Source organism: Pestalotiopsis fici, assembly GCF_000516985.1.
Source record: "Pestalotiopsis fici W106-1 unplaced genomic scaffold PFICI_Scf_6, whole genome shotgun sequence".
Classification (NCBI taxonomy): domain Eukaryota; kingdom Fungi; phylum Ascomycota; class Sordariomycetes; order Amphisphaeriales; family Sporocadaceae; genus Pestalotiopsis; species Pestalotiopsis fici.
Genome location: NW_006917096.1, coordinates 1193024 through 1217922, shown reverse-complemented (window position 1 = coordinate 1217922; position 24899 = coordinate 1193024). Strand labels below are relative to the sequence as shown.

Below are 24899 nucleotides of genomic sequence, written 5' to 3'. Positions count from 1 at the left end.
GAATTTGACTGCGCATACACATTAGTCGAGCACACAGGGACCAGACGGCCGGTAACGAGAGGTGTAGGTAGCGCCAACTATATGAACGGTGCAATGCATTGTTTTGCTGATTGTCTCTGGTGTCCTAATAAGGTCAATAGGTAGTGATTGTATGTATATACTGTGTACGTTGGTGTGCTGGGTCATTGTAACACTACGGTGCTACCTAGCAAAGAAAAATCACAAGATGAATAACAGGACGTGAGGTACGGTGGACACTGGGCTTCTACTACTGAGTAGGTCTGCCTCTGCGTTATTCCCATCTGAACCGGTCCGCCGATGTCTGCTGCAAGGACAATAGAGACAACATCGATGCGGCGATACACAAAGAAAAGCAGTGTACCTACTCGCTCCTGCAGTGGATGATGATATGATTGTCTCGTCCCACCGGGAATCTTTCGGTCCGTATTCCGTTCAGTCCGCACGATCCCTACCCTCGTCTGGACTCTGGGCCAACAAGCGAATGGCTGGAAGGATGGATGAATGACCTGGTTGATGCAATAGGCTGCGTATGGATGGTGAGGTCCCAGGCGTTGTACGAAGTATCTCGTCAGCGCATTAAGCACACAATCCACTTGTCTCGGGAGTATCCTAAGTACTCGGTTGAAGTGGTAGCGATGGATTTTTGGCTTATAAATGGCCCAATATCGAAAGTGTGTCCGGCGGTGTGGAAAATGGGCAGGATTGGCAATGGGGAAAAAATAATGAGCTGCCGGTAACGATATCGAGAAAAGAAAAAGTGTGCGCTCATTCGTTCAATAATCTATTGCCGCCGACACGATAGTTGCGATAACATGGGCGCAACAATCAATACTGACCATGTCCAATTCCACCATGGAACACGTTATATTCACCTGTATCGAGGTTTGGCGGGGGTCATGGGCGGCGATTTGGTTCAACAACGACGGGGGATGTGTGAAAGGCCCCATTCCATTCCACTCCAGCTTGTGCTTGGAGCGGCAGCGAGGGGTGGCGGCGATCATAGTAGGTTTTTGGGTAGTCGGCTCGTGACGGGCGGTAGGCCGACCTAGGCATAGCGCAGACACCCGCTAATTTGAAACAGGACAGACCCCATAACCATCAATGCCCAAAAATGCTCTTACCCTGAGCTCTGCTCTCTCTTTCAAGGCATCTTTGGGTGCCAGGTGCCTCCCCTCCAGAGTCCCTCGATTTTCTCCCCCTCCCTGCTCCCTTCCCCCCTACCCAGATCTGCGGAGAGGAGCAAGCAACACTGCGCACTGTGCTTAGTGAGGGGTTCAGTACCAGGGTACCTCAACTGACTGTCTTGGGCTGTACAAACTGCGGATATTCGATTGGAGTCAATACCTATTCCATGGACACACGACAGCAAACACAGACTACATGATCTTCAAGTGAAGCTTTGTTACAACATTTACACATCCTAACAGCGTCACCATGGACATGTATTATCTTAGGCTGCGCCTTTGAAACATAAAAAGAGATATATTCACAAGAATCATCGTCTATGTGCCTGGATGAAAAGTAATGACGGTATTATCACTATTATTTTTTGGCCACTCTGAAATGCAAGTTTGCGCTGGCTGTCTGTCTAGTGGCACTCAAACTCACGGCACCATGAGACGCCGACGCGCCACTGGTCATGTTGTTGTTAGTGAAATTCTTCAGGTTATGCTGTGCTATCTCTTTTATATATATATATATCTTGGATGAAGGGTATGCAGATATGTGAGCATACAGGAGATATATTTTTATCTTTATCAGTTAGCTTAAAGACCAAAGACGAAATTCGACGTTGGGCATACATCTGCTCACGGATCGCACGCAATACTAAGTCTGCCATTGCCAGGAATGATATATGCAGGCTACATGCATGCATATATGCCTACGTTACCACAATAATGTAAGTACGCGCATACATTTTCGACGAACTTGGGTGCCTGGTGTTGCTGTTGAATGCTGTAGCGGTATGGTGCAATGTATCCATAGTACATACCTTAAGTATTCTACCAAACCAACCTAAAGCTGCAAGACCCGGGGGGCCATCCAGTGGGCGGGTCACAGTGCCCACGATTTTTCATTGTTACTGCAGCCCTCCCTCTGGCTTGCAGCCGTCGGCAGAAAGGCATTGGCGACACAAAGATACCTTCCACCTTGGCCTAATGTAGGTCCATGGTATTCCTGCCTCACGACCTCTTCTTCAACCTCCTTCCGTCCCATACAACTACACCTTGAAGGTCAGACGAAAAACGCCCAACAACAGGCCCCTTTGAAAGGCTAGAGCAGATCTTCGGCCGCAAGACCAGAGATCGCCTTCTCCATCTGCTGGTAGTAATTTCATATTGCCCGTAGTACGCAGCCGCCCACTTCGAGACCGCCGTCCTAACGGTCTGCAATTCCTCCGCCCCATCGCTCGTGGAGTCGACCCGAGATTGGCCTCCTAACCGCCGCTCTCGGTCATTGTTTCACCTCGCCTTATCGGCCTGACCTCCCGCCTACAAAACAAATCTCCAGCCTGGCGAGCCCCACGGATTTCCGATCTCAGCTCCAACACTGACTGTACCTGCCTGCTGAATCCTCGCGCGTCAGTCTGACCACGCCTGACCCCAGACCAGACCACCGCGGAACAGAGACGAGGGGCAGACAGCAGGAAAAGCAATCAACTCTCGCACCCACGCCCTCGCGCTCGAAAATTAGGGAGACATTTCGATACCCTACGACTCACCAGACGATTCAAATTCAGAGCAAGCAGGAAATCTCGCGAGTTACTTGACGTGAAGAGTTTTGGGAAGCCTGCAGCGCAAAAGCCGGGAATAGCAGTTCCAGCAAGGCAAGACTCGGCAGAGGTGATAGAAAAGACCGGCTCGACACAAAAAGGAGACTTGTGGCACGATAGCGATTCCATCACAATCACGACCACTGGAACACACCATTCACCATATCAACAAGTGACGCACCAAACGTTTAGGTCAGCTTGATCAGAAGATCGGCGCCTCGCGATATAATATCCCGTTTGATCCCAACGTACCATCCCTTTCGCTCCAATAACTTTCCGATCTAAACAAGCAACATTCCAGCCCGTCACTTAGATACTAAATCACGAACCACGATAATATAGCATTCCTCAACCTGGCGACAACTCGCTGGTACATCTGGCGCAAGCTATCACATTCCACCGAAACCGATAGAATCGAATGGGGTAGAGAGCGATGGCACATGCTCCAGCGCTTCTCAGGACGAACACGGCCCCGGTGTTTGCTGCGGATAGGAAAGTTAGCATGTCCGGTGCTTCAGGTATAGCAGGTCCCCGAGCAAGCCAGTTGTCTGGCTCAACCATCTATGCTTCTGCGTCCAACCCCTCGTTGTCGTCCATGGCAACGACTGTGGCCGACGCAGGACATGTGATCGCGACAGCCAATATCATAAATCAGAAGGCCGATGCATCGAGGTCTCTGTTCCAGATATGTTCATCCCTGAAGCAAAGATTACAGCAGGTTCCTGGTTTCGACCAGTACCAGGAGGAGCTCGATGAACTTACAGAGAAAAGCGAAGGAGGCGCGGTGGACGCTGTATGGCAATTGTTGCGGACTGGTCACCCCCTTCTGACCATCTTCAACACCCTCGAACCGGATCGTCCTCTAAATGTCGACAACGTTCCTGGAAGTGCCGCCAAAGTATCCAAGATCGCCGTGTTCAGATTTGTTGAGGGCTGTCTCCATCAACTGGGCATGAAGAGCGACGAATGCTTTGTCATCAATGACCTCATGGGTAATGACACCACCGGATTTGTAAAGGTAAAGGCCATCTATCTGCAAGTTTGAAGAGTGATTCAAGCTGATCAAGATTCAAGGTGATACAAGTAGTCAACAATGTCCTTGACATTGCACAGCTGCAATGTAAACTGCTACAGCCTCGTCAAGCATCTGTGTCGGAAGCCGCTGCTGGCGACGGTAGCAGTACTGGTGGTTCCATGTCCTACCGTGACCATATTATCAAGGAAATGGTAGATACCGAGCGTAAATATGTTCAGGACTTGGAAAACCTTCACGATTTGAAGAAGGCTGTTGAGCAGCAAGGTGACATCCCAGGTGATATCGTTCATCACATCTTCTTGAACATCAACTCGATTCTCGACTTCCAGAGACGATTCCTGATCAAGGTTGAAACGATGAATTCCATGCCTCCTGGAGCACAGCACTGGGGCACACCGTTCGCTACATACGAAGAAGGTTTTGCAATTTACCAGCCATTCATTGCCAATCAGCGAAAAGCGGCACAGGTGGCGAACCAAGTATTTGAGCAGATCAGGGTCATCCAACACCCAGTCGCATGCGACTTTAATACTCTGGATGGATTTCTTCTGAAACCAATGCAAAGGCTTGTAAAATATCCTTTGCTTCTCAAGGTAAGTTTTGCAATTCTTTTAGCAAAATACCTGGCTTCTAACCATGAGCAGGATCTTTTGAAAAAAAGTGAAGATGCTTCCATCAAGGAGGATCTTTCCACAGGTATAGCAGCTGCCGAGCGGGTACTCTCCAAGGCGAACGAGGCCGTCAACCGTGATATGCTTGACGAGGCGGTCGAAGAGCTGAATAGAAGAGTTGACGACTGGAAGAGCCATAAAGTGGACCATTTCGGCAGTCTTCTCTTGCACGGCGTGTACACCGTCATTACTGGGCGAAGTGACCAGGAGAAAGATGTAGGATTCCTGACTGAATACTGCCAAGCTGGAGTGCCACTTACTGATCACGATTATAGTACGAGATTTATCTCTTTGAGTCTATTTTGCTGTGTTGTAAGGAAGTACAGCCAACTAAGAGCAAGGAGAAGAAGGACAAGACGAAGTCAAACATACCCAAATCACGGAACAAGAACAACAAGTTACAGTTGAAAGGTAGAATCTTCATGACGAATGTGACGGAAGTTCTTTCGTTTGCGAAGCCCGGTAGGTATTCTCTTCATCACACTCCCTTGTTCTTGATCGCTGACATCTCTCAGGATCGTACACTGTGCAAATCTGGTGGAAAGGGGATCCTGGCGTCGAAAATTTCGTCATCAAATTCGTCAACGAGGAGCAAATGAAGAAATGGGCCACTGGCTTGGACAACCAGCGGAAGATCAATGCCCAACCAGTCACCGCAGCTCCAAACGGCGCAACAACCGACTTTGCATGGATGCGTAATGCCGAGGGTCTCGAGAATCCTTACAAACAACAAGAAGAAAGCGATGATGAAGATGCATTGCCTATAGCACCAGCCGAGGTTGCATCCCCGAACATTGGCTTCGGTAACATGCCACAGCTACCACAGTCAACAGGCGGTGTCATGACCCGTAATGCATCCAGCACCAGCTTGAGATCGCGCTCTGCTACAGGCGAGAGCACTCAATCTATTGCCGGTATGGCTCGAGCGCCGCCACCAAGATTCCCTCTGCCCGCACCGCCGAATCAGCTCAGCTTGCAAACAGGAGCTGGACCACCGCAGGGAGCCGGGTCGCCAGGACCTCGTCTAGGGGATTCATACTTTTCGCCAGCGACCGAGTCGCCCATATCGACGCGTACTAGCGCTGCCAGCAGCATGCAATTCACCGCCGGCTACCCGTTTCCAAAGGCGGGTACGCCCCTAGGAATGGAGGATAACAATCGTTACACAGCTCCTGCGATGCCACGGGCACCTTCACGAGACGGCTCATCCCCGGTCAACGCGTATGCTATGAGTGGAAGAAACCCCCGTGGACCCTCGATGCCAGTCATGGCCTCTCGAGAGAGCCTCGCTGCTCAACAACGTAACCGATCTTATAGCACCCCAGATATCAACGGTCAGCTCAGCAACGGCCGCAGATCGAACAGCACCACGCCGGTGCCCGCTGTCCCCGGCATACCTTCTCATCTCGCCACTCACGATCCATCGGTCCCCCGTTCTCAGAATGGGTCGCCCATGCCAGATATGCCTATGCGGACAAGCACCCAGAGCCCCGGTGCTCAACGTACGCATCAATCACACGGCTCGCTTGGAGGTCAAATGGGTCAATTCCCTGCAAAGCCGCTCTACCCGGGTCGCACAACGCCGGCACCGAGTGGAGCACCGTCGAATGTCCCAACGCCGTTGCAGCTGGACAATCGCACTGCAGTCTCGCCATCGTTGCCTACTGCAGCAAGTTCTCTCTTCAGTCCTGCGCCTGATGCGATGCCCACGCAGCTCAAGGTCAAGGTGCATTGCGATAGTGGCAACTATATTACACTGGTCGTCGCCTTTAACATCACATATCAGTCAATGATTGACCGCATCGATGCAAAACTATCCCGATTCACTGACAGCTCAATTGGTAAGGGCAACTTGAAGCTGCGGTATCGCGATGAGGATGGAGACTTTGTCAGCATAGAGAGCGACGAAGACATACAGATTGCTTTCTTGGAACACCGGGAAGGCTCCAAGAATCAGTACAACCTCGGCGGCGTCGGAGAAATAGAACTTTTCTGCGTCGGCGACATGTAATGCCTCTTATCAATATTATCCTCCTTGCATACCACGGCAGCATTCAGGCTCAACTTCCTAGATCATATACAGCAACCAACGACCTCGAGTTGCGAACAGCATATACCATTACCACATTTGCACGACTTCGATCATGGCGTACACCAATTGCATAGACAACGACAACCACTTTGATACCATAACCCTGCCTCGTTCTGTTTTGTTCTGCTTTCTTGCTGGTTTTTTTTTTTTTTTGGGGCAACTTCTCAACTTCGGCAAACGATTACACTCTCTTCACGACTTTACTTCTACGCAAATATTATGATACCAGATATTATGATACCAGACACTTCGGCGTATGTGGGCTGGACCGACGCTCTTTGTTACCACTCTTCATTACCATTTCCTTTTTTTACAACTCCCTTTTCCTTCGTCGCAAATGGAATTTACAGAAACTCTGGTTCGACTTGGGGATCGTGGTCGAACAACTATTGCTATGGATAGGTTGAAAGCCAAAGCGCATTGGATTTTTTAAATCTACACAGGCCTGATGCTCAGAATATACTGGAGAAATGGTCGGGGAACTGGGGGGTTGGCGGTGGAACTGGGGCGACGCCAATCTTGGCTTAAGTTGATGTTCTTCTTGTGTTATGCACAGTTCCGGCGCTAGTTATAGGCTGAACGGCGTCCATGGGGATTTTCTTCTCGTACAATGGAACTGCAGAGAGGAGAGAGAGAAGATGGTTGCGAAAACAATCAGTTGAGGTGGTAGGCTCTCTTGCGTTCCTAAATTATAAAGGCCCAATCGAGCCTGCAAATGTCTACTGCATCATGTAAGCATTGGACGGCGAAATACGAATCAATTATTCCACAAGTCTTGACAGCTACACAGAAAGTGCCTATGTTTCTCGTGAGCGTGCCCAAAACTTTTTGTCGTATCAAGTAGATTGAACGGGGGCTGTCTTCCGTGACTTACCCTTTGCGGTTGGGAGCCCATAACACTGGAGCATCCCCCATCCATGTGTCCCTATCCAGTGCCACGGTTCACTTGACATTGATGCTGTTCACTTGCAATAGTTGTCTGGTTGCTTCGAGCAAGAACATATATATTTGTCGTTGCTGACGCGAGTGAGCACAGCCAAGAACTAACTTGGATCTCCCATCCCTCAATTGTGGGTTATTGGATATAATTACTTGTTGAACGAGCTCTATCAAATAAGTGATACCACGAAAGTTAAAGGATCGACTTCTTGATAACCACCATGTTGGCTGCGGTACCGGTCTTATTTCTGGCCACTATGGCCGCGGCAAAATCGTACCAGATTCGCAGTGTGTCGGATCCAATCTACCACTTGTACCTTCAGTCTTATCCATCCGATCGTGAGTGCAACTCCCCATGTTAAATTTCCAAAAGGATCAAAACCATGAGGGCGAGGAGACGAGAAGGAAAGAATATGCAGAAGAGCAAAAGACAAGGTTGAATTACACGAGCTTACCGGTGGGAAAATTTTACACCCAATTAGCCTCGATTGCCGTCATGGGCCCCGAGCCCTCGTCCGAGTATTTCGACATTGCCGGCACCATTGCGAGCACCAACACGACGCGCTACTTCAACATTGGGTCGGACAGCACGAGCTACAAGACGCTGACGCTCGACGAGACGGCCAATACCACGGCGTGGGGCCTCGAGGGCGATACCATTATAACCACGACGGGCAGTACCTGGGGCAGACGTGAGTCTTTTTCATTCATTGTCGTGAATCATTTTCTGTGTTTACCTTTTTGTTGTTTTTGATTTCGAAAACTTTTTGCTGGAGAAAGGGGAGGGAAGAGGGGCGAAAGAAGGATAAAGAGACAAAATCTACGCATGCTCAGATTAATACTTGCTGACCACTACATCTTTAGAGCTGAATTTCCTCGCTTGTCAACTCGATGATTCGTACTGGCAGATTTACCTTCAGACAGGAAGCGACGTGCCCAGCGGGGCGACTTGCAGTAACTACCAGACCATACATTTGCCGTGCTTGTGTTGAGGCCAAGTTCGTAGGTGGTCGATGGAGTCTCATATCAGGATAGAGGCATCATATCAATATATGGAATTTCTATCAATTGCATTCGACTTCAAACTTGCATGGCTTAACCGTCATATTGACGGTGTTATTTCACTTTTTTTTCTGTTCCATTTGTACAAGAAATTATACAGAGTACGTTAAATGAACAAGATTCCCGTGCGAAGTGTCGGGTTTTCTTTGTCTCTTAAATCAAGAACGCCAAACCCAATGCTCTCCCCTCTTAGGCTACCGTTTGTCGTTCGTCGGATATCGTACAATGATTGGGACAAAATCGAGTTCTTCCCAGGCGCAGGGGGTGTTTTGCTAGTCCACCCATTGTTTGTCGTGGCATATTTTCCCGCCCATACATGCACATGACGGTGCCCGTATTTTGGACCTTTGGCCTTGTCGGTATCTCTTGTCCATCCGGCCGCCATATCTTTACTATCCTGCCATTGTCGTGCTGGCGCAGATTGATGCGAGTGTAGCCCTCTTTATCCAGCTTGCCAACTCTTCTTGCCCTCTCCCTTTCCCTCTTCTTAAGGCTTCTTGACACCAGCAACCCTCGACTGGAATCTCGACAAGTGGTAGTTGATCTCGCTCCTCCGGCCCCCCGAGGGCTGCGGGCCATCCATACACGCTCGAAGGGCCTGCTCCATCTGTGCGCAACCGGCCGTGTTGTATCCTGCCGAAGCCCAGCATGCTATTTCGAGAGCCCCCGACGTTAGTGAGCGTTTCCATCGAACAAAGTGGGGGGCAAAAGGGACTTGGCATCAAAGAAATCAGCGCCCAAGATTGGAGGAGCTTTCCACTCACCGAGGACCGAGGACATCATAGCCATGCACGGCTTCTCGCCCTGGCGGTTTGGGTTCTTGACGCGCAGAACCTTGAGCGGTGGGAGCCGCATGGGCTTGTGCGTTCCAGTCATGATGTGATGTGAGTTCGCGCGTTGGGAAAAAGTACGTAGAAGATGAGGGCAGCTTCTGCGGCGAGGAAAGGTCAATTGCTGAGGGGCGACAAACGGATTGACTCTCGTTCAAGATCTGAAGCTTTACAAAAATCTTAGCTCTGAGAGAGAGAGATGCGCTGCAGTCCCCATTTGGGGGAATCGCTGGTCTGTGCTTCTAGCGCCGCCAAAGTCCCCTGATTGGACCATATGCCGCCTTCTGGTACCTCGACGGCCCAGCATGTTGTTGTGTGTTCTTACATGTAGGTAACCGGCCGTTGAATATGTATTCCGCTACATAAATGTTGCAAATAATTAAGAGAAGGCCGTTTCCAAACTAGGGTTTGAAACAATTGCAATCATGTACATTTACAAATGTTGCCTAATGTAGGCACCATAACAGGTTGTATGTGAGCAGACCATGGAGCTTGATGATGCGAATAATTGTACTTGATCTTTACCCAGGTACCGACTGGTGGATCTGTATGTTTGCTCGGATCAGAAAATAACGAATTTCACATTACTAGATTCCATTGTTTCCTTCGAATATTAGGCATGGAAATATACTGTCACATGCCTTGTCTTGGAATATATTCTGCCTTCGAAAACCCACGGTGTATTCCTCCGAGCAACACACACACACGCGCGCGACTCTGCAATTATCTAATCTATGTGGGCGGCGCCTAAGGGGCCGTGCATTAAGCCAAAGGCGCCAGGGATTGGAATAAAAATATATCAAACTCCAATGACGACAAGCTTGCTCCAGTGGATATTCACTTTTCTAAATCCCCAAAACAAAACATAACCTTTTTTTATTACTCTCTTGCTTGCTTGCGAAACCTCATTGACTTGCAATCGCACAACAACCGCCATCTTACCCGACCCGCCTTGATTGTACAGATCCGAACCCAACAACAAACAACGACGTCCTTGCATACGAAATTGCACCCGCCGCAAAGCTGGCGCCGCGCTCGAAAATGTCAAGCGGGCTTGACTCCCAGAAGCTAAGCGCCGTCTTCAAGTCGAGGCCCGACATCCTCAAGGGCATCCAAAAGGAAGCCGACACGCCGAGTCGAGTAAAGCTTTTCAACGACATTGTCAGCTACGTCTACGAGCAGACTGGTGGCGACTCGGCAGCAGAAGAGCAGCCTGCCCTCAAACGGCGGCGAGTCGACATTGACCAGAATGGCAGCACCTCTTCCTCCTCTAATGGAGCTGCACCCAGTGTAGACGTCGCGAGTGAGGATGTGTTGTTGGAGATCAAGGACATCTCCGTCTCGATCCCTCAGCGCAAGAAGTTTGACCTATGCTTCACTGCGCACCACATCTACGCCAAGGCGCCCAACACTACGGCTCCGATTCCTACCATCACATACGCCTGGAAGGATTTCGAATATGTATTTTGCCTCCCTGTGCCCGAAAAGGCTCAAGTGCAACACAACTACGTCCTCCTCCCCCGAGGCTCAGCTTTGGCATCGCTTTCCAAGGATAGCCCATCTACGGCTGCTGAACCTCTCGTCTTCACCATTGGTGCCACAGCACCCAAGCCAGGCTCGATTGGCGGCAAGAATGCTGCAGCCGCACAGGCGGTTTCCGACTCTTACAAGCAGTTATTCAACTGGGCGCTCAAGATGTGCCTAAACGCCAGAGCCCCCGACGTGCAAATCGTCGAGGCAGACCCTTCAAAATTTCACAGCCAGGTACGGCAGGCTCATCGACCAAAGGAGCAGGCCGTCCACGTGGCGGCACACCGAGGATCCAAAGATGGCTTCCTCTTCTTCCTCGAGAACGGAATCTTGTGGGCTTTCAAGAAGCCCTTGCTCTTCATCCCGGTGGACCGTATCGCCGCCATCAGCTACACGAGCGTCCTGCAGCGCACCTTTAACATGGTGGTAGAGATCTTCACAAAAGAAGGCGGCGATGACGAGGCAACCGAAGAGATCGAATTTGCCATGTTGGATCAAGAGGACTATGCTGGTATCAATGAGAAGTATGTGGCGCGCAAGGGTCTGCAGGATCGAAGTATGGCAGACCAACGCAAAGCCAAGAAAGAGCTCGCAGAGAATGGCAAGGGCAAGAAAGGAGTAGACGCCGAAAACGGTGATGACGATGATGGAGCAGCGCCAGGCGTCGGCTTGGCAGAGCTTCAAAAGACCGATCTCTGGGGAGACGATGACGAGGAAGATGAGGAGGACTACGATCCCGGTTCCGATGGAGAGAGTGAGGGCTCTGGCAGTAGCTCTGATGACGATGACGACGACGACGACGAAGATGATGATGCAGGAGAGGATGGCGAAGATGACGACGAGATGGACGAAGACAATGCCGGCGCAGCTGACGATGAATAATAGACGCCTGCTAGACTGTACCATAAATTCTGACGACTTTCACGACTGAAGGGAATAATTTGGCATGAATTCAATCCGCGGGGTGTCCTGAGGAAATATACCAATAAGCATTCTGCGGGCCACTGCGACTACTATTGATACTTTAAGGGGCAATCTTGGTCAAGTCGTGTATATTTCGAGCAGAGAATAGTATCATGTAGTTATTATACATGATCTTGAGCCCCAAACCGCAAGCCACAGCGTGTACCGTGAACTAACTAACCTAACCTAGGGGACTCTCCAGCCCCACATACCCACCCCCCACTTACGATTGGGCAACTTCATCAATGCATTGAACATGGAGAGCGACAAAACAACAGCGTTAAACTATCTATTACTTCTTCTCGTTCCTCTCGTACACAGCAGCATACTAGCTCGCTCTATATCTCCATTCGGGCGTTATACTGGGATACTTTGATACGGTCAAGCTTCGAGGGACGACGCTGCAACCATGTCGTTCCCCAATGTGTGGCACCACCGCAAGGTAGCTGACTCGGCCGCCAAAGGTTGTGATATATGCTTCAGGCCGAGCACCAGCGTCCTGGTGACGCCTGAGAAGCAAGATTTCTTTTACGTATGTCCCGCACACCTCAAGGACACCAGATTTGCCACGCCCGTCGTCGACGAGGCCGCCATCGCCGCCAGGAAGAAGAAGGAGATGGACGAGGAGCTTGAGCGGGTCAAGAAGGAGTATGAAGAGAAGCAAAAGAAGAAACAGGACAAATCCAAAGGAGAAGACAAGTCAAAGTCCGACGACAAAGACAAGGATTCCAAGGAAGATGATAAAAAGGACGAGTCAAAATCCAAGGACGAGGTTGGCCTCCCTTGGTCCTCGCAATGTTACTATCTCCTGCTAACCATGTCTAATAGCCAAAATCTGAAGTCTCGACTCCAAAAGAAGAAGAGCCCAGGGTATTTTCTCTTGCAAAGTAAGCGTTCGAGATTTTCCATGTATCGTGTCGAAACTAGCTGACACCTTTTTCAAGGAGTTTCTATCAGGGCCGCCTCACCAAGAAGCATCAGGCAGAATTGGCCAAAAGGAACCGTGAACGAATGGCTACTCCGGGATTCTTTCCTTCAGTCCCCAAAGATGCACCATAAATAACAAATCACATTTCAACGCCAATTATTTGCAAATTGCTCCTCGTGAGCTGCGCGAGTCGTATAATCAGCTCGAAACTGGCCGCCAAAAAACGCCACAGCTGGAATGACACCTTGCCGAATATTGACTGACACCTTACCCACGAACCGTGAACAGGCTTGGTGAGGTACTTTTATGAAAAGTACACGCTCGAGTTCTATGGACGTGGCAGCCATATCAAATGAACATACATGACCACCCCCTTGCAACCCCAATGAGGTTCTGCCTTGGCTCGAGGGCAGGCGTTTGACCTCTTTCAGCATAGTATTTCGGCACCTCTCGCAAGATGCCTGCATATAAGAATACCGAGCAGCAAATTCAATAGGCTCCAAAGACCACACCATCGCAAGCGATAATGCCCGGACCTCTGTATCTCCAATGTACTCGAGCTCTGTACATTTCTAGAGCCACACCCGTTCTCGCAAGTGTGGGCCTTGTCCCGAGCTGCAGTCAGCAGCACACAATGAAAGGACCGAGAGATGCCGCTTAGGCCTCTTCCGCGGGTTGGCCCGAATGACTGTCATTTTGGTGAACCAGTCCAGGCCGATATGATCACATGATGATGATGATGATGATGAGAAATCGATCGTCTTGTATTACCACCAACCTGTCAGCCTTACCGGGCGATGGTTCGAGACGCCACGAAGGCGGCAGGCAGGCTTATGATATCCGGCCCTTCCACGACGTGATTAGCTTCAACTACAACCAGCCGAGCCTGCCGCCGAAACTTGTGTCTCTTTCTGTAAGAAGAAAAAAAAAAAGTACAGCTCCTGTGCCCGGGGATTGCTACCCAACAAAGTCCGGCCCATCAGCCCCGTGGTGTTTGTCCCACCCCTGAACGGGGCTAGTGCTTACGTCGTGGAGGACAAGATGGCAGAAGTCAAATCGTTCTCACGATCGAACAATGCGGGGTTATCTGCAAAGGATACCGTGATTGCTACCTCGCTTGCGTTCATGTGCTGCTATGCAGCTACCGCCATCTTGAACTCCAACTTCAAAGAACGACCCGTTCCCATCTGGCATTATTGGACGTCAACTAATGGCTATATGTATATCGGCATGGGAGGATTGTCGTCCGCAGGGCATCGGCAGGTCCATACTGGGAATTCCGAGTCCTTGGTATTTAGGACAGGAATCCTTCCCGCCTTTTATCGTGGAGAAACGACCACGGTCCGGGACCTTGCATATGATCGGTAGATATGCTATATTTCGGCCGTATTTCCGATAATGCGGGAATAAAATCATCAGAAATCTTACAATCCAGGAAACAAACTGACCAACTGCAACGATACGTCCCTCTTACCCGGAAGCAAATTGTGATTTATGACCAGAGATGGAAGTTTCCCCTTTCGGCCCTCTTGCAGTATACCAGGCACAATAAGGCAGTTCTGCAGTATGAGCATGATGCGGCCGCCTGCGGATCTCTTCTTTGAGATTATGCCTTGGCAATGCAACGCCATAATATGTCTCGCCCAATCTATCGTGATCATGGAAACTTCGACTTGGAGCTATACAATGCTTGTCACAACGGACATGATGCAGGCAAGGTCAGGGATGAATAGAGTGCCCGTTTTCAGATTAGGCCCACGGCTTGTGTCAAACTACAATATATACCTTTGGATATGAAGTTGCTCTGCCCGTATGCAACGAGACCTTGCCATGAACGACACATGGCGATCCAATTTCTGGCCCCCCAACATTTTTATATGGCTGCCTGTCCTCAATGATCCACTTCTCCCGGGACCTTTCAGACCAACCTAACCAAGTCTTTTTCTATTTTATTATTATCTATTTTATCTCTTTGCGTCAAGCTCCTCTTTTTTTTGGAATACGATGGTCTCAATTTCTTGTCCTTGATCTTGATCCCTGTATGCCTCGCGGTAGGGCAGAGGGCGCACGGCACATGGAAAATCTGGTGTTACACACCTTTATGTGGGAGTTTCATTAGGGCCCAAACTTGTCGTAAATGCTCGGACTTGTGAGTCAGTTGGGTCTTTTGCCGTGCCGGGCGATTAAACTTTGATGGCAACCTATACTGTCAAACTTGTCTCTCCCCCCCGTTGTGTCAGCGCACATTGGTGCCGAACTCCGAGATTCACCATAGTGGGCTGAAACTCGAGGAAGACAAAACAAAGCTGCTATCCGTGTTTAGGACATTCATAGTCGGGCCACTTTTCGCCTTGTTCTTGATCGCTTGGAAGGAACTTTTGCAGATTGATTCATCCTGTTCTTTGCTGGTTGTACACCTTCCGCGGACTGCTAGTACCTGCTCACCTGGTATAAGATGGGCATGCCTCATGGAAATACGTTCCAGTTTGGACGTAGATAGATTATCTTGTGCATTACACCGATACGTACCCTTTCCCATCTTCAGCAAGTCAAATCATTCATTGCGAATAAAAAGAGACCACTGGGCAAAAGGCCCAGGAACCGATATGCAAATATACGTCTCCCGTCTTTTGACTGACAGGGACATGCTTATACTCCGAGTACACTCCCCAGCCGGGAGGAGAAAGTTTATCTTGTTAGCTCCCGCCCTCCTCGGCTTCGTTCCGCAGGTTCCTATTCGTTGTACGTCTTGCCACCTGGGCGCCTCGAAGGCTAATTCCGCCATGTCAGGGAACAATATAGACCCCAGATGTACAAATTCAATCTGTACATGGCTGGTTTCTAAAAAAGAAAAATCGCCTGTATCTTGGCTTTGCGGTCCCATGAAATATTTACCATGTTGCTTGATGAGAACGTAGGAATACCCCATCTCATTCAGATACATGGCCAAATCAAACAGCTGCTCCGCTGTTTATAATGATGCCTAAGTGTACATTTATACAGTCTTGATACAGAAAGCAGTCGTCGACTACCTAGAAAGTTTTCCAGGCAGCAATGGATTCGGCAAAAGACATCAATTAATAACGTCCAGGGTACATGAAAGCCCTCTGGTACCTGCAACCCGAAACCGAGACCGAGACCGCCATATTTTTTAAAGAGAAAAAACTCAAACAAACTTCCCAAATGCAACAAAGCTGCGAGTGTCTTTGCCTCGTTACGTTACGGCGAGATATTTGTAAGTATGAAATAAAAGATGATAAAAATACGAATAGGTTCACCGTGTTTAACATGCCAATTCCCTTCTACCACTAGTTACGCCTCTCATTGACTATAACAGGAGCATTTGCTCCATTTCTTTTTAACACGCTTTACCATTGAGATAGCCAATAGCGGCGGATCGGATAAATGTAGTGAGTGAAATGACTCCATGCACAATTTTTTATTCCCCTTTTCCCTCCATGTACAACTGCTCTACTTGATCTATCCATGACCCTTGGGAGCTGCTACTCAAGGGACTGCAACTAAACAGCGGCCCGGATCGCGTGGGGGTTAGTCGCCAGATAACTCGTCCAACAAGGAAATATAGCACAAGAGCAGAGTTTCCAAATAAATATATTACCTAGAATGGCCGGCCACGTTTGGCGTTATGATGAAAGGGATCAGAGGCGGACCTCTCTCGCTCGTGGCTTGTCTTATTCCTCGATTTGGAAAGTTACCATAAATTCCCAGACGCCAAATAACACGCCATGAAATATATTTCATGTCTTTCCTCTTTTAATTCTTTGTTATTCTTTTTTTTTTTGTTTTTCCAAATTAAGGAAGCAGATTCTTTACATACCCCGGTGTCCCCGTTCCCCGGGAACCCCCCGCACGGCCGGTGTGGAGGAAAGGGGATCCGGAACCCGGGCATCGCCTTTCCCGCGGCAGGGGGGTCCATGTCGGTTCCCTTTGGTATTTGATCTTCTTGGTACTTTACGACTGAGTTCTTTTGTTCTTGAATTGGCCAATCATAGCGTGGACAAGGGAAAGAGAAAAAAAAAAAGGTTATCTAGTTTTTCTTTCTGTTGATAAGGAAGAGACTGCTTCTCATGTGTGCGGCCCGTTGTTTGCCTGGTACAGGGTCTTCAGAGCAAAAATCGGCTCGAACTTAATTGACCGTGTTTGTTCATCTCTCATGTCCTGCCTTTGGAACCTTTCAAAGGAGTAGGCTGATTTGAATCACCAAATCATACTATTCGTGAGCGTCGTGTTGTCCCTCGGAGTGTACGCCGCATCGTCTACTGCAGTGTGATACGTCCATCGGTTTGATCCGGTCGAGGCGAACGAGCGTTGTAGTCAAAGCGGAGCACCATCGGCAGTTGGAACGCGGGTTGGGTTTTATTTTATTTGATTCTACGTATTTTAGTTGCTTTCCATTTTCTGTTTGTCCTGCAATGGGTATATGTATATCCGACTCGGCCTAATTGATGCTCCCATCATACTAGGGGTCCTTGTTGTTCTTTCTTGCATCGAAGGGGTTTGGGCATGATGTTTACAAATCACATCCCATTTTTGGTATATGGTCCTCATTGCCATTCAAGGTACGCCCGCGGGGTTCTTGTGCTTGGCAACTCGGGTAAGCCAAAAAAGCGAATATGCAAGGCGATGCGAGTTCAAGGAATCGAATCCTTTTCAACGTAGCCTTGTTTCTTTCCGAAGGCGGCCTTTTATCTAGATTGGAAAAGACTCTGAGCTTGTGCACATGCACGGCACAGCACAATGTGACAATGACGCTAACATGTAAGTCCCATGATCTGATGATATCGATGCTCTTTCTTGCCCTTCTTTGCAAACCGCCTCGCTTTACACTTGAATCCTTGCCCCATTCAATAAGTTGGGGGCAGGTTTGGGAGTCTTTCGGAAATTGTTGTCAGCATCGAGAGGAAGCGGGTCGGAAAGATTCTTTTGGTTTGTGAATATTTCAAGAAAATTTGGAATATAACCAAGTTTTTTTGACAAGATTCTTGCTGTGTAAGTCGGGGAACCATTTTCATCATATGATGATAAGGATGGGGGCCCCTTGAGTACTGCATCTCCCCCATCCTGCAAAGAGCGTGCCTAGTGTAGAACTGGGACCATCAAGCGACCAGAGGACAGGGTGGATATGCGGGTTTGCGGCTGCGGCCGCGGCCACCGCAAAAGGCGTACAAGGCCAAAAGTCCATCATATGATACCGACAAGGACCAGAAAACATGAGGATTTAGGTACAATTTGCGGATGATCGACAGCATGGGGATCGCGGGAATCCATAACGGTGAAGTCGATCTAGTCAGCGGGCCGCCCGCTGTTTTGATTTTTGGGGGCTCTTTTGGTTTTGGAGGGGGAGGGGGAAAAAAAAGAAGAAAGTATATCAGAATTCCTTTAAGGAGATATCACTATATTTGATCATCATCAGCCAAATGTGGAGAGATTATTCCCAGAGGATACCTAGTAATGGAGAGACTGGCAGAGGATGATGAGCAAAACCGTCATATGCGACCGCCTTGAAAGGGGGCGTATTCCTATACATTGCAACACAGCACCGAAGAATAACGTCTCTTTAACAGTTATGCCGATATCTACAAGGATCTACTGCATGACTTTGCCGTGTGGGTCGATTTACTACTACATATCTCACCTACTTACTTTCTGTGCCTCTTTCTCTCTCACTTTTCTGCGATTGTCATGATCGCGTATATACGCCAATAGACAGCCATCTATCCTGCTGGCCCCCTTCCGCGCCACATGCGCCGCACCATACTACGCAAATATCATGATGCCATAACGCTCGGTAAAACGGGCAAAAAATTGACATGTGGAACGGATGAGGGGGTGGGGGACTTGTGGTGACGGATCTTTTTTCCAGCTCAAACATATCATCCTTATTTTTAAACCCCCATCTTGGGACGTTGTTCAAGACGAGAGTGACTTTGGAATATTCCTTGCAAAGGCGGTGCCAAGAGACCGGAAGTAATGCGCGGTGAGAATCAACGTCAGCAAAGGACCCGGGGGAAGAGAGAGACAAATTACCAGTGCGGTATTACCCAATTGGTAATGGGTGATTAATGAGGGGAAAGTTTGGGGGGAGAGATTTGACTAGAGTCAGAGGATGCGAAAAAAATAAATCAATAAATAAGTTTTTCATCTATACAGGGCGCGTCTTTAGTTTCTGCTCACCAGCAGTACATTGTATATTGGACCCTGTTCTAGCGCGCGCAAGCGCACAGCTCGTAAAGAACATGGTGGCTCTGGGATTGGTAACATCGCATCGCCAATACGTCTCGTGATTCTGACCCAGACAATCTTACTTGCGGGAAAAGGACATGGGATACAGTAAGGAAAGGAAAAATCCATGATAATGACCTCGGGAAAGAAAGAGAAAAGGAAAACGGCCACAATGCCCATGTTGTAACCTGCTTTGGGACCTACACACCTATGCGTACATGCGCGCGCACAGCAGTGACATATCACATTGCGAGAAAAGCATTGTGTGTTCTAGTTTCCTTGTGCTCCAATGCCGTCAGATGCGTAAAAAGGAATTATGGCAAGAATTCCGGGCAAGAACCCGAGCCTTTTGATTTGCTGGCTTCGCCTTCGGGATGGCAGGTTTTTTACATACATGTGAGGCTAGTCTGCCCAGCCGACTTTTGGCTTTGCCGAGAGCCCTTGTTTTGTTGCTGCTCTGGCCAAGGGCTTTGACACCACAAGAAGATGCTTTATTCATGGCCTGGCGCGAGGGTTGTATGTGTTGGAGCCCGAGCTTTGTGCTCATTGGTGGTTGTGTTATATACGGCGGCGGCCAGTGTCCAACGTCAGCAAGCAAAAGCACCTACCCTAGCTTTTCGGGATCTGGAAGTTTAGCTACCCTGGTCAGGTGTGCCTATACACTGAGCTGAAGTCATATAAATTGAAAAAAAAAAAAAAAAAAGTTTGGGCAGTTTGATATGTATTTCTTTCCTTGTTGAGCTTCACCGAGGCTAGTCTCAGACTATGGATTATGCAGATATTTCAACGTCCTTGCACCGATCCCTGCCATCACTAGGCGTATTCTCACGAGAAGAATAAACCAATGGAACACCTTGTTCTATCCCATTTACTTACTTAGCTGTGTACTTTCGTTTGGGGGGGGGGGTCTTCATCCGAGTGGTTGACTACAAGCTGCCGTTGCGACCCGGCGGCATGCGTATACCCATACCGGTCGGCCGATCCAGGACCTCATCCACGCGGCTCCGGTGGAGGGAGAAGGCGGGACAAACCCATTCCTTACAACTGCAGTTGAAGCCCCTCCAATCAAACCGACCGACAACGGCATTGCATTTGGCGTTTGGACATAGCAGGCGCCCGTCCAGAGCCCCTTCCTGCAGGTACGGCCGCATCCACGATAGCGTCTCGACAAAAATGTGCTGACAGTCAGCCTTCTCCTTGTTGTCATCCTGTCCGGTGCCGTTGTGGTCGACAATGAACTTTGAGTTGGCGAGCACGCGGCGGCACTTTTTGCATCTCATTTGCTTCCCCGATGTCTTCTGCTCAGCCGAGTCATCTGCAGGCTCGGCCTCGTCCTCGAAACGGATCCAGTCGGCATCGGGCGCCATACGGGCGTCTCGGGCCTCCTTCAACTTGTTCTCGTATAGCCACTTTTGATAAATCGGATGGTTCTCCACGGCATCGTCGCTACCAACGGGACAGCCCATCTCCCACCACAGCTCGAGCTGCCGCATGAAGCCGGGGTTGGGCTCGGCGAGGGAGCGAGCTTCTCTGACCGTGCTGAGGGCGCTCAATACTGCCTCGTATGCCGTCTGCCTCCGCTGCGCCGCTGATGCTGCCGACGGGACAAACTGTTTCCCGCCGTAGCGATGCGGGTACTTGTAGAGCAAATATGCAACCACGCACGTGACGGATCTCGACTTGCCCATGGCGCAATGTACATATACTGCGCTCGAGGGCTTTGTGTCGCTCTCGTCGTCGCCATCTCCTCTTTCGCTACCAGTATTTGTCGGGTGCAAACCCCGGTCAATGAAGCGCACGGCCTTGGACAGGTGAGCCAAGAGATCTTCGTCCTCCATGTCATCCACATCAATGCTCAAGTGCTCGAAAAGCTTGGCCTTTTCACCCCATCCGTCGAATGAATACTTGATTACCGACAAGATAGAGGTGATTTTTTTCTCTTCCATTTTCTCCGGGTTTGTCAGGGCAAAAATGCTATGGTAGGTAGTCATGTCAATACTCTGCAACTTCACCATTCCAGAAATTCTTGAGCTGTACCTACCCGCCCACCCAAAGGTTGTCATTGCCGGGTATCCTGTTCATAGCCATGACTTCTTCCTACGCCACTGACCGAGTGCAGTATGATTTGTCGCCCAAACGCAGGACTTGAGAGTGAATATGTGACTTCTTTTTTTGGCGTGTGGTTCCCTAAAGGAAAGCTTGGGATAATTGTCCTGCACAGTGACGTGAGATGGATAAATTCAAAAGGTAAATCGAACGACTAGCTGCGACTATGCACATAACATATACATATATAAACGTAATAATCAAGAAGAACAGGGGAAATAAAACCGAATCGTCAATTGTTTGGGTGCTGGCAGCAGTAGTCAAACTAGTTGTGATTCACACAGAGTAGAAATCACCGTTGAAGTTTCTTGCTGCCGCAAACCCCATTCACCTACCCATAGGGCTGAGTGAGTTTTTATCATGTGACGCGCTAGCTGGCTCAAGGCTCTGTAGCTGCTCAAGACTCCCCCCCCCCAGTCACTGACTGCCTATCGCAGTGGGCCGGCCTATTTATTCCACGCAGTGATTCATCGAGTGCTCGTTAGTAAGGGGCGCAGCCATCCTTTTTTTTTTTTTTTTTTTTTTGTACACACATTTCCGTTTTCCCGCCTGATCATGAGTTCGCCAAACAAATATGACTCAATATTGGCTACAGAGCCCCTTCTTGTTTCAATTGATTTGTTCTTCCTACTCATCAAAGCAATTTCACCCACCGTATCAAATGTCACCTACTGCAAAAAGATTGGCATGATTTTTGACATGTCTCATTTGAACTTTTATATACTTTTTGGCTTTTTTTTCTTCCTTCTTTCTTCTTTTTGGTTCCCATATCCGCTTTCCATCCAGTCCCAATCCAATGCCAGATATGTGTATATATCAACAAATATATGAGGGTATCGTGAGCGCTCGACGATCATCTACAGCTACATGTTTCTCTCTCCTTGAAACAGCTGGTTAGCAAGGAGGTTTGAGGAGCAATCAAGTCCGATGTGTTCATCTTCTCAATCCAATACAAACTGTCGCTCTGTTGTCAACCATGCACACCCCCCCTTTTTTTTATTTGCAGAGTGCTGCAGTATTACAGGTCTGTGCCAAGAATTGCTAACCATGGTGGACACGCCGGTCCCCTCTTCATGACCAACCTCTTCTGTGGACAGCTTAACGTATAGATAGGTAGGTATTTGTCGTGCGTGTCTCTGCATGGCCCCCAATCTGCGAGTTGTGTCCCTCTACGGCGCATTACATTACATGCGCTGATGATCTTGCCGCTACGTGTGTAATGTAAGCTGGCTGACAGCAGCTGCAATGGGCTCGTAATTTCGTCCGCTCTAGGCAACCGCTCTCATTCCCCGATACGAATGGCCAAGATGCAAGGTGACTGACTGGTACTTTCGGGGGGGATGCTCACACAACAGATGCGAGACTGGCAATGCGCTTGTGCCAATGAGGTGAGTCTCAATGGCACGACATAGTCAACGATCCGTTGACCATACACATTGAGACTTTTGTCCCTTTTTTCTCCGCGTGTGTTCAGATACGCTTGAATCGTAATGGCTACTAGCAATGAGCTAGTAGCAAACATAAAAAGAGTTGGTCTTTGCGCATGTTCAACGAACAACTCGGAAGTGTACCGCCTTGAAACAATATTGGTTTGTCTTTTCCTCAGCGTGGTTGAGGAGGCTCCTCCTCAATCATACACGCAGTTTCGAGCATATTTGTCCATTTACCGCTTGTACCTGCATGGCTGTGTTTGAGATGTTGCCTGAAATGGTCGGCGCGGAAGAATTTCTTGCTCGAGTTGCATTCTCTGAACTTGTGGACCTCTTGGAGATGGCGAAGCCGGTCGTCCCAGTCCTGCTCTGTTGGAAGACGTGCACGACCAGCACCACCACTCCGGAGAAATTCTTCGCCGCAATAGCCACATGCGTCAGCTTCGCCGGGGCGGTTTGTGCTCTCGTGGAATGCTTTGTCATAACCCGCGAGATGGAGCGCTGAGCATGACCAGCTGTGCCGCCGAACGTGCAAGCTATTTTGGTGGCGTTCGGCCTCATTCTTATTTTTGAAGCGGTTGCCACAGAATGAGCATTCATATTGCTTTTCGGCCGCGTGAGCACTAGTCGGATGTCAGCAAACTGACATCGGGGTAAATTGGAGCCCCACAGCGGCTCGGACGGGGCACGGTAATAGGCACCGCAATGGGATAAACTTACCTTAGCTCTTCGGCTGTCTCAAACTTCTTTGGTTTCTTTGGGCAGCATTCGCACATATAGAAGCCTTGAATGCGGGGGATGCTGGCCTTTGGCAGCTCAGTCAGCTTCCGCGGTGAGGACAATGGCCGGCTTTCGCTAAGCTGGCGCTGATGGGGGATGCGTGATATGGCGCTCCGAGGTGAGTGGGTCAGTGAAATCGGTGTGTTGAAAGGTGAATTGCAAATGCCATCGACTGGGGACATTGCTCCTGGCGAGAGTCCTCCAGGTGACCTTCGACCAAATGACCCGGTCATGCTCGTCGTGCTCGTAGCTGTGAGGGGAAGCGACGGCATGTATGAGTTGGCGCTACGGCCAAGAGACGAGAGTGAAGATAGCGAATTTTGAGGAATTGTAAGCCTGGGCGTTGGCGAAGCTCTGGAAGCGCCTTCTCGGCGGCGCAGCAATTCACCGGCGCCAGGAAGTCCTTGCAGGCTGGATTCCTCACCCAATGGCGAAGATGCCCGTCGTTTTTGCCCAGTAGTGTGATAATCCATTTGTGAATTGGACATTCCCGCATCCTCCATAGGAAAATCAGTGTCGTCGGGATTCTCATAGCTGCCTTGTGTGGAAATAGTAGCATCATCCGCTATGGATCCGCTATTAGTCCTCCTTGACCGATGAGGCGGCGAGCGGTCCATGTCGGTAAGCTCGCGAGCACCTGCAAAGCCCATGGTCAAAGCACTCTGTCTTGGGACGGCCGGGTGTGCTGGACCCTCGCCCAGCTGACGGATTGGTAATGACATGGCCCCGCGCGGATCCAAAGTGGTCTGACGTGGCACAGTATCATTCAAGGAGGCGCTGAAAGGAGCCCTTCGTGGAGGTGATCGATTATCCAAGGCCCTCCGACTATCAAACTTCTTGAGCATAGATGAGTCCAGGTCATTGGCGGGCTTGAATTTGAATTGGTCATGAGACATGAACATGGTCTTTGCGCCTGCATCTTGATGATATTCCCTAAACGAAAGATTGTTAGCAAGCAGATGACAACGGCCGTGCCCAAGCTATTTGCAAGCCAGCCCGACTTACACAGACATGAGACTGTGGTAGCCCTCGTCTCGATCCGTTGTTCGGAATTCCCGTCTGTCTCTCGGGCTATTGTCCAAGCTATTGTAACTACTCAGGCTGTTGCCCTTGAAGTGAAATTCTCGAGGCTGATAGCTATGCAATGGAGGCTGGTGGTCGTCCATAGGATACCTAGGGGGTGGTAGTGGTGGAGGGGCTCTCTCGTCTTCCGTCGGTTGGTGTCCGTTGCTGATATCCCTCGCCATGGAACCCGGGGCAAAGTGCTGTGAAGAAAATGGTTGAGGAGCCCTGGTCTCTCTATATCGTTCAAAAGGGTCGGTGTATATGTCTGGGGCGCCGCCCGGTCTCCTCGAGGAGAACCCCGGTATCGCCATTGTGACTTATATAGATCTTTCTTTGTACTTAATTTTTCTTTCCTCCGCTCCGGCCGTGTGCCAGGACTAGTAGTGTTGCGGAAGAGAATATACTTCTTCCCCAACGGCTCAATGATCCA

The 24899-nt window shown here is 49.4% G+C and overlaps 7 protein-coding genes across 7 annotated transcripts; 4 read left to right on the top strand and 3 right to left on the bottom strand.

Annotated features, from left to right (window-relative positions):
* Positions 1 to 3227: 3227 nt before the first annotated feature.
* PFICI_08836 (uncharacterized protein) lies at positions 3228 to 6512 on the top strand (the record flags this gene model as incomplete). Its single annotated transcript, XM_007837417.1, has 5 exons — positions 3228 to 3812; positions 3929 to 4423; positions 4475 to 4717; positions 4777 to 4963; positions 5017 to 6512. The coding sequence occupies 5 exons, from the start codon at positions 3228 to 3230 to the stop codon at positions 6510 to 6512; spliced, it is 3006 nt and encodes a 1001-aa protein (XP_007835608.1).
* Positions 6513 to 8028: 1516 nt separating this feature from the next.
* PFICI_08835 (uncharacterized protein) lies at positions 8029 to 8524 on the top strand (the record flags this gene model as incomplete). The annotated part of the gene is made up of 2 exons (XM_007837416.1): positions 8029 to 8224; positions 8397 to 8524. 2 exons carry the CDS (start codon positions 8029 to 8031, stop codon positions 8522 to 8524), a joined length of 324 nt encoding a protein of 107 aa, XP_007835607.1.
* Positions 8525 to 9081: 557 nt separating this feature from the next.
* PFICI_08834 (uncharacterized protein) lies at positions 9082 to 9470 on the bottom strand (the record flags this gene model as incomplete). The annotated part of the gene is made up of 2 exons (XM_007837415.1): positions 9082 to 9308; positions 9359 to 9470. 2 exons carry the CDS (start codon positions 9468 to 9470, stop codon positions 9082 to 9084), a joined length of 339 nt encoding a protein of 112 aa, XP_007835606.1.
* A 995-nt stretch (positions 9471 to 10465) lies between these two features.
* PFICI_08833 (uncharacterized protein) lies at positions 10466 to 11836 on the top strand (the record flags this gene model as incomplete). The annotated part of the gene is made up of 1 exon (XM_007837414.1): positions 10466 to 11836. One exon carries the CDS (start codon positions 10466 to 10468, stop codon positions 11834 to 11836), a length of 1371 nt encoding a protein of 456 aa, XP_007835605.1.
* Positions 11837 to 12326: 490 nt separating this feature from the next.
* On the top strand, positions 12327 to 12808 carry PFICI_08832 (uncharacterized protein; the record flags this gene model as incomplete). Its single annotated transcript, XM_007837413.1, has 2 exons — positions 12327 to 12689; positions 12746 to 12808. 2 exons carry the CDS (start codon positions 12327 to 12329, stop codon positions 12806 to 12808), a joined length of 426 nt encoding a protein of 141 aa, XP_007835604.1.
* A 7206-nt stretch (positions 12809 to 20014) lies between these two features.
* PFICI_08831 (uncharacterized protein) lies at positions 20015 to 21176 on the bottom strand (the record flags this gene model as incomplete). The annotated part of the gene is made up of 2 exons (XM_007837412.1): positions 20015 to 21062; positions 21130 to 21176. 2 exons carry the CDS (start codon positions 21174 to 21176, stop codon positions 20015 to 20017), a joined length of 1095 nt encoding a protein of 364 aa, XP_007835603.1.
* Positions 21177 to 22796: 1620 nt separating this feature from the next.
* On the bottom strand, positions 22797 to 24780 carry PFICI_08830 (uncharacterized protein; the record flags this gene model as incomplete). The annotated part of the gene is made up of 3 exons (XM_007837411.1): positions 22797 to 23247; positions 23345 to 24337; positions 24410 to 24780. 3 exons carry the CDS (start codon positions 24778 to 24780, stop codon positions 22797 to 22799), a joined length of 1815 nt encoding a protein of 604 aa, XP_007835602.1.
* Positions 24781 to 24899: the final 119 nt, after the last annotated feature.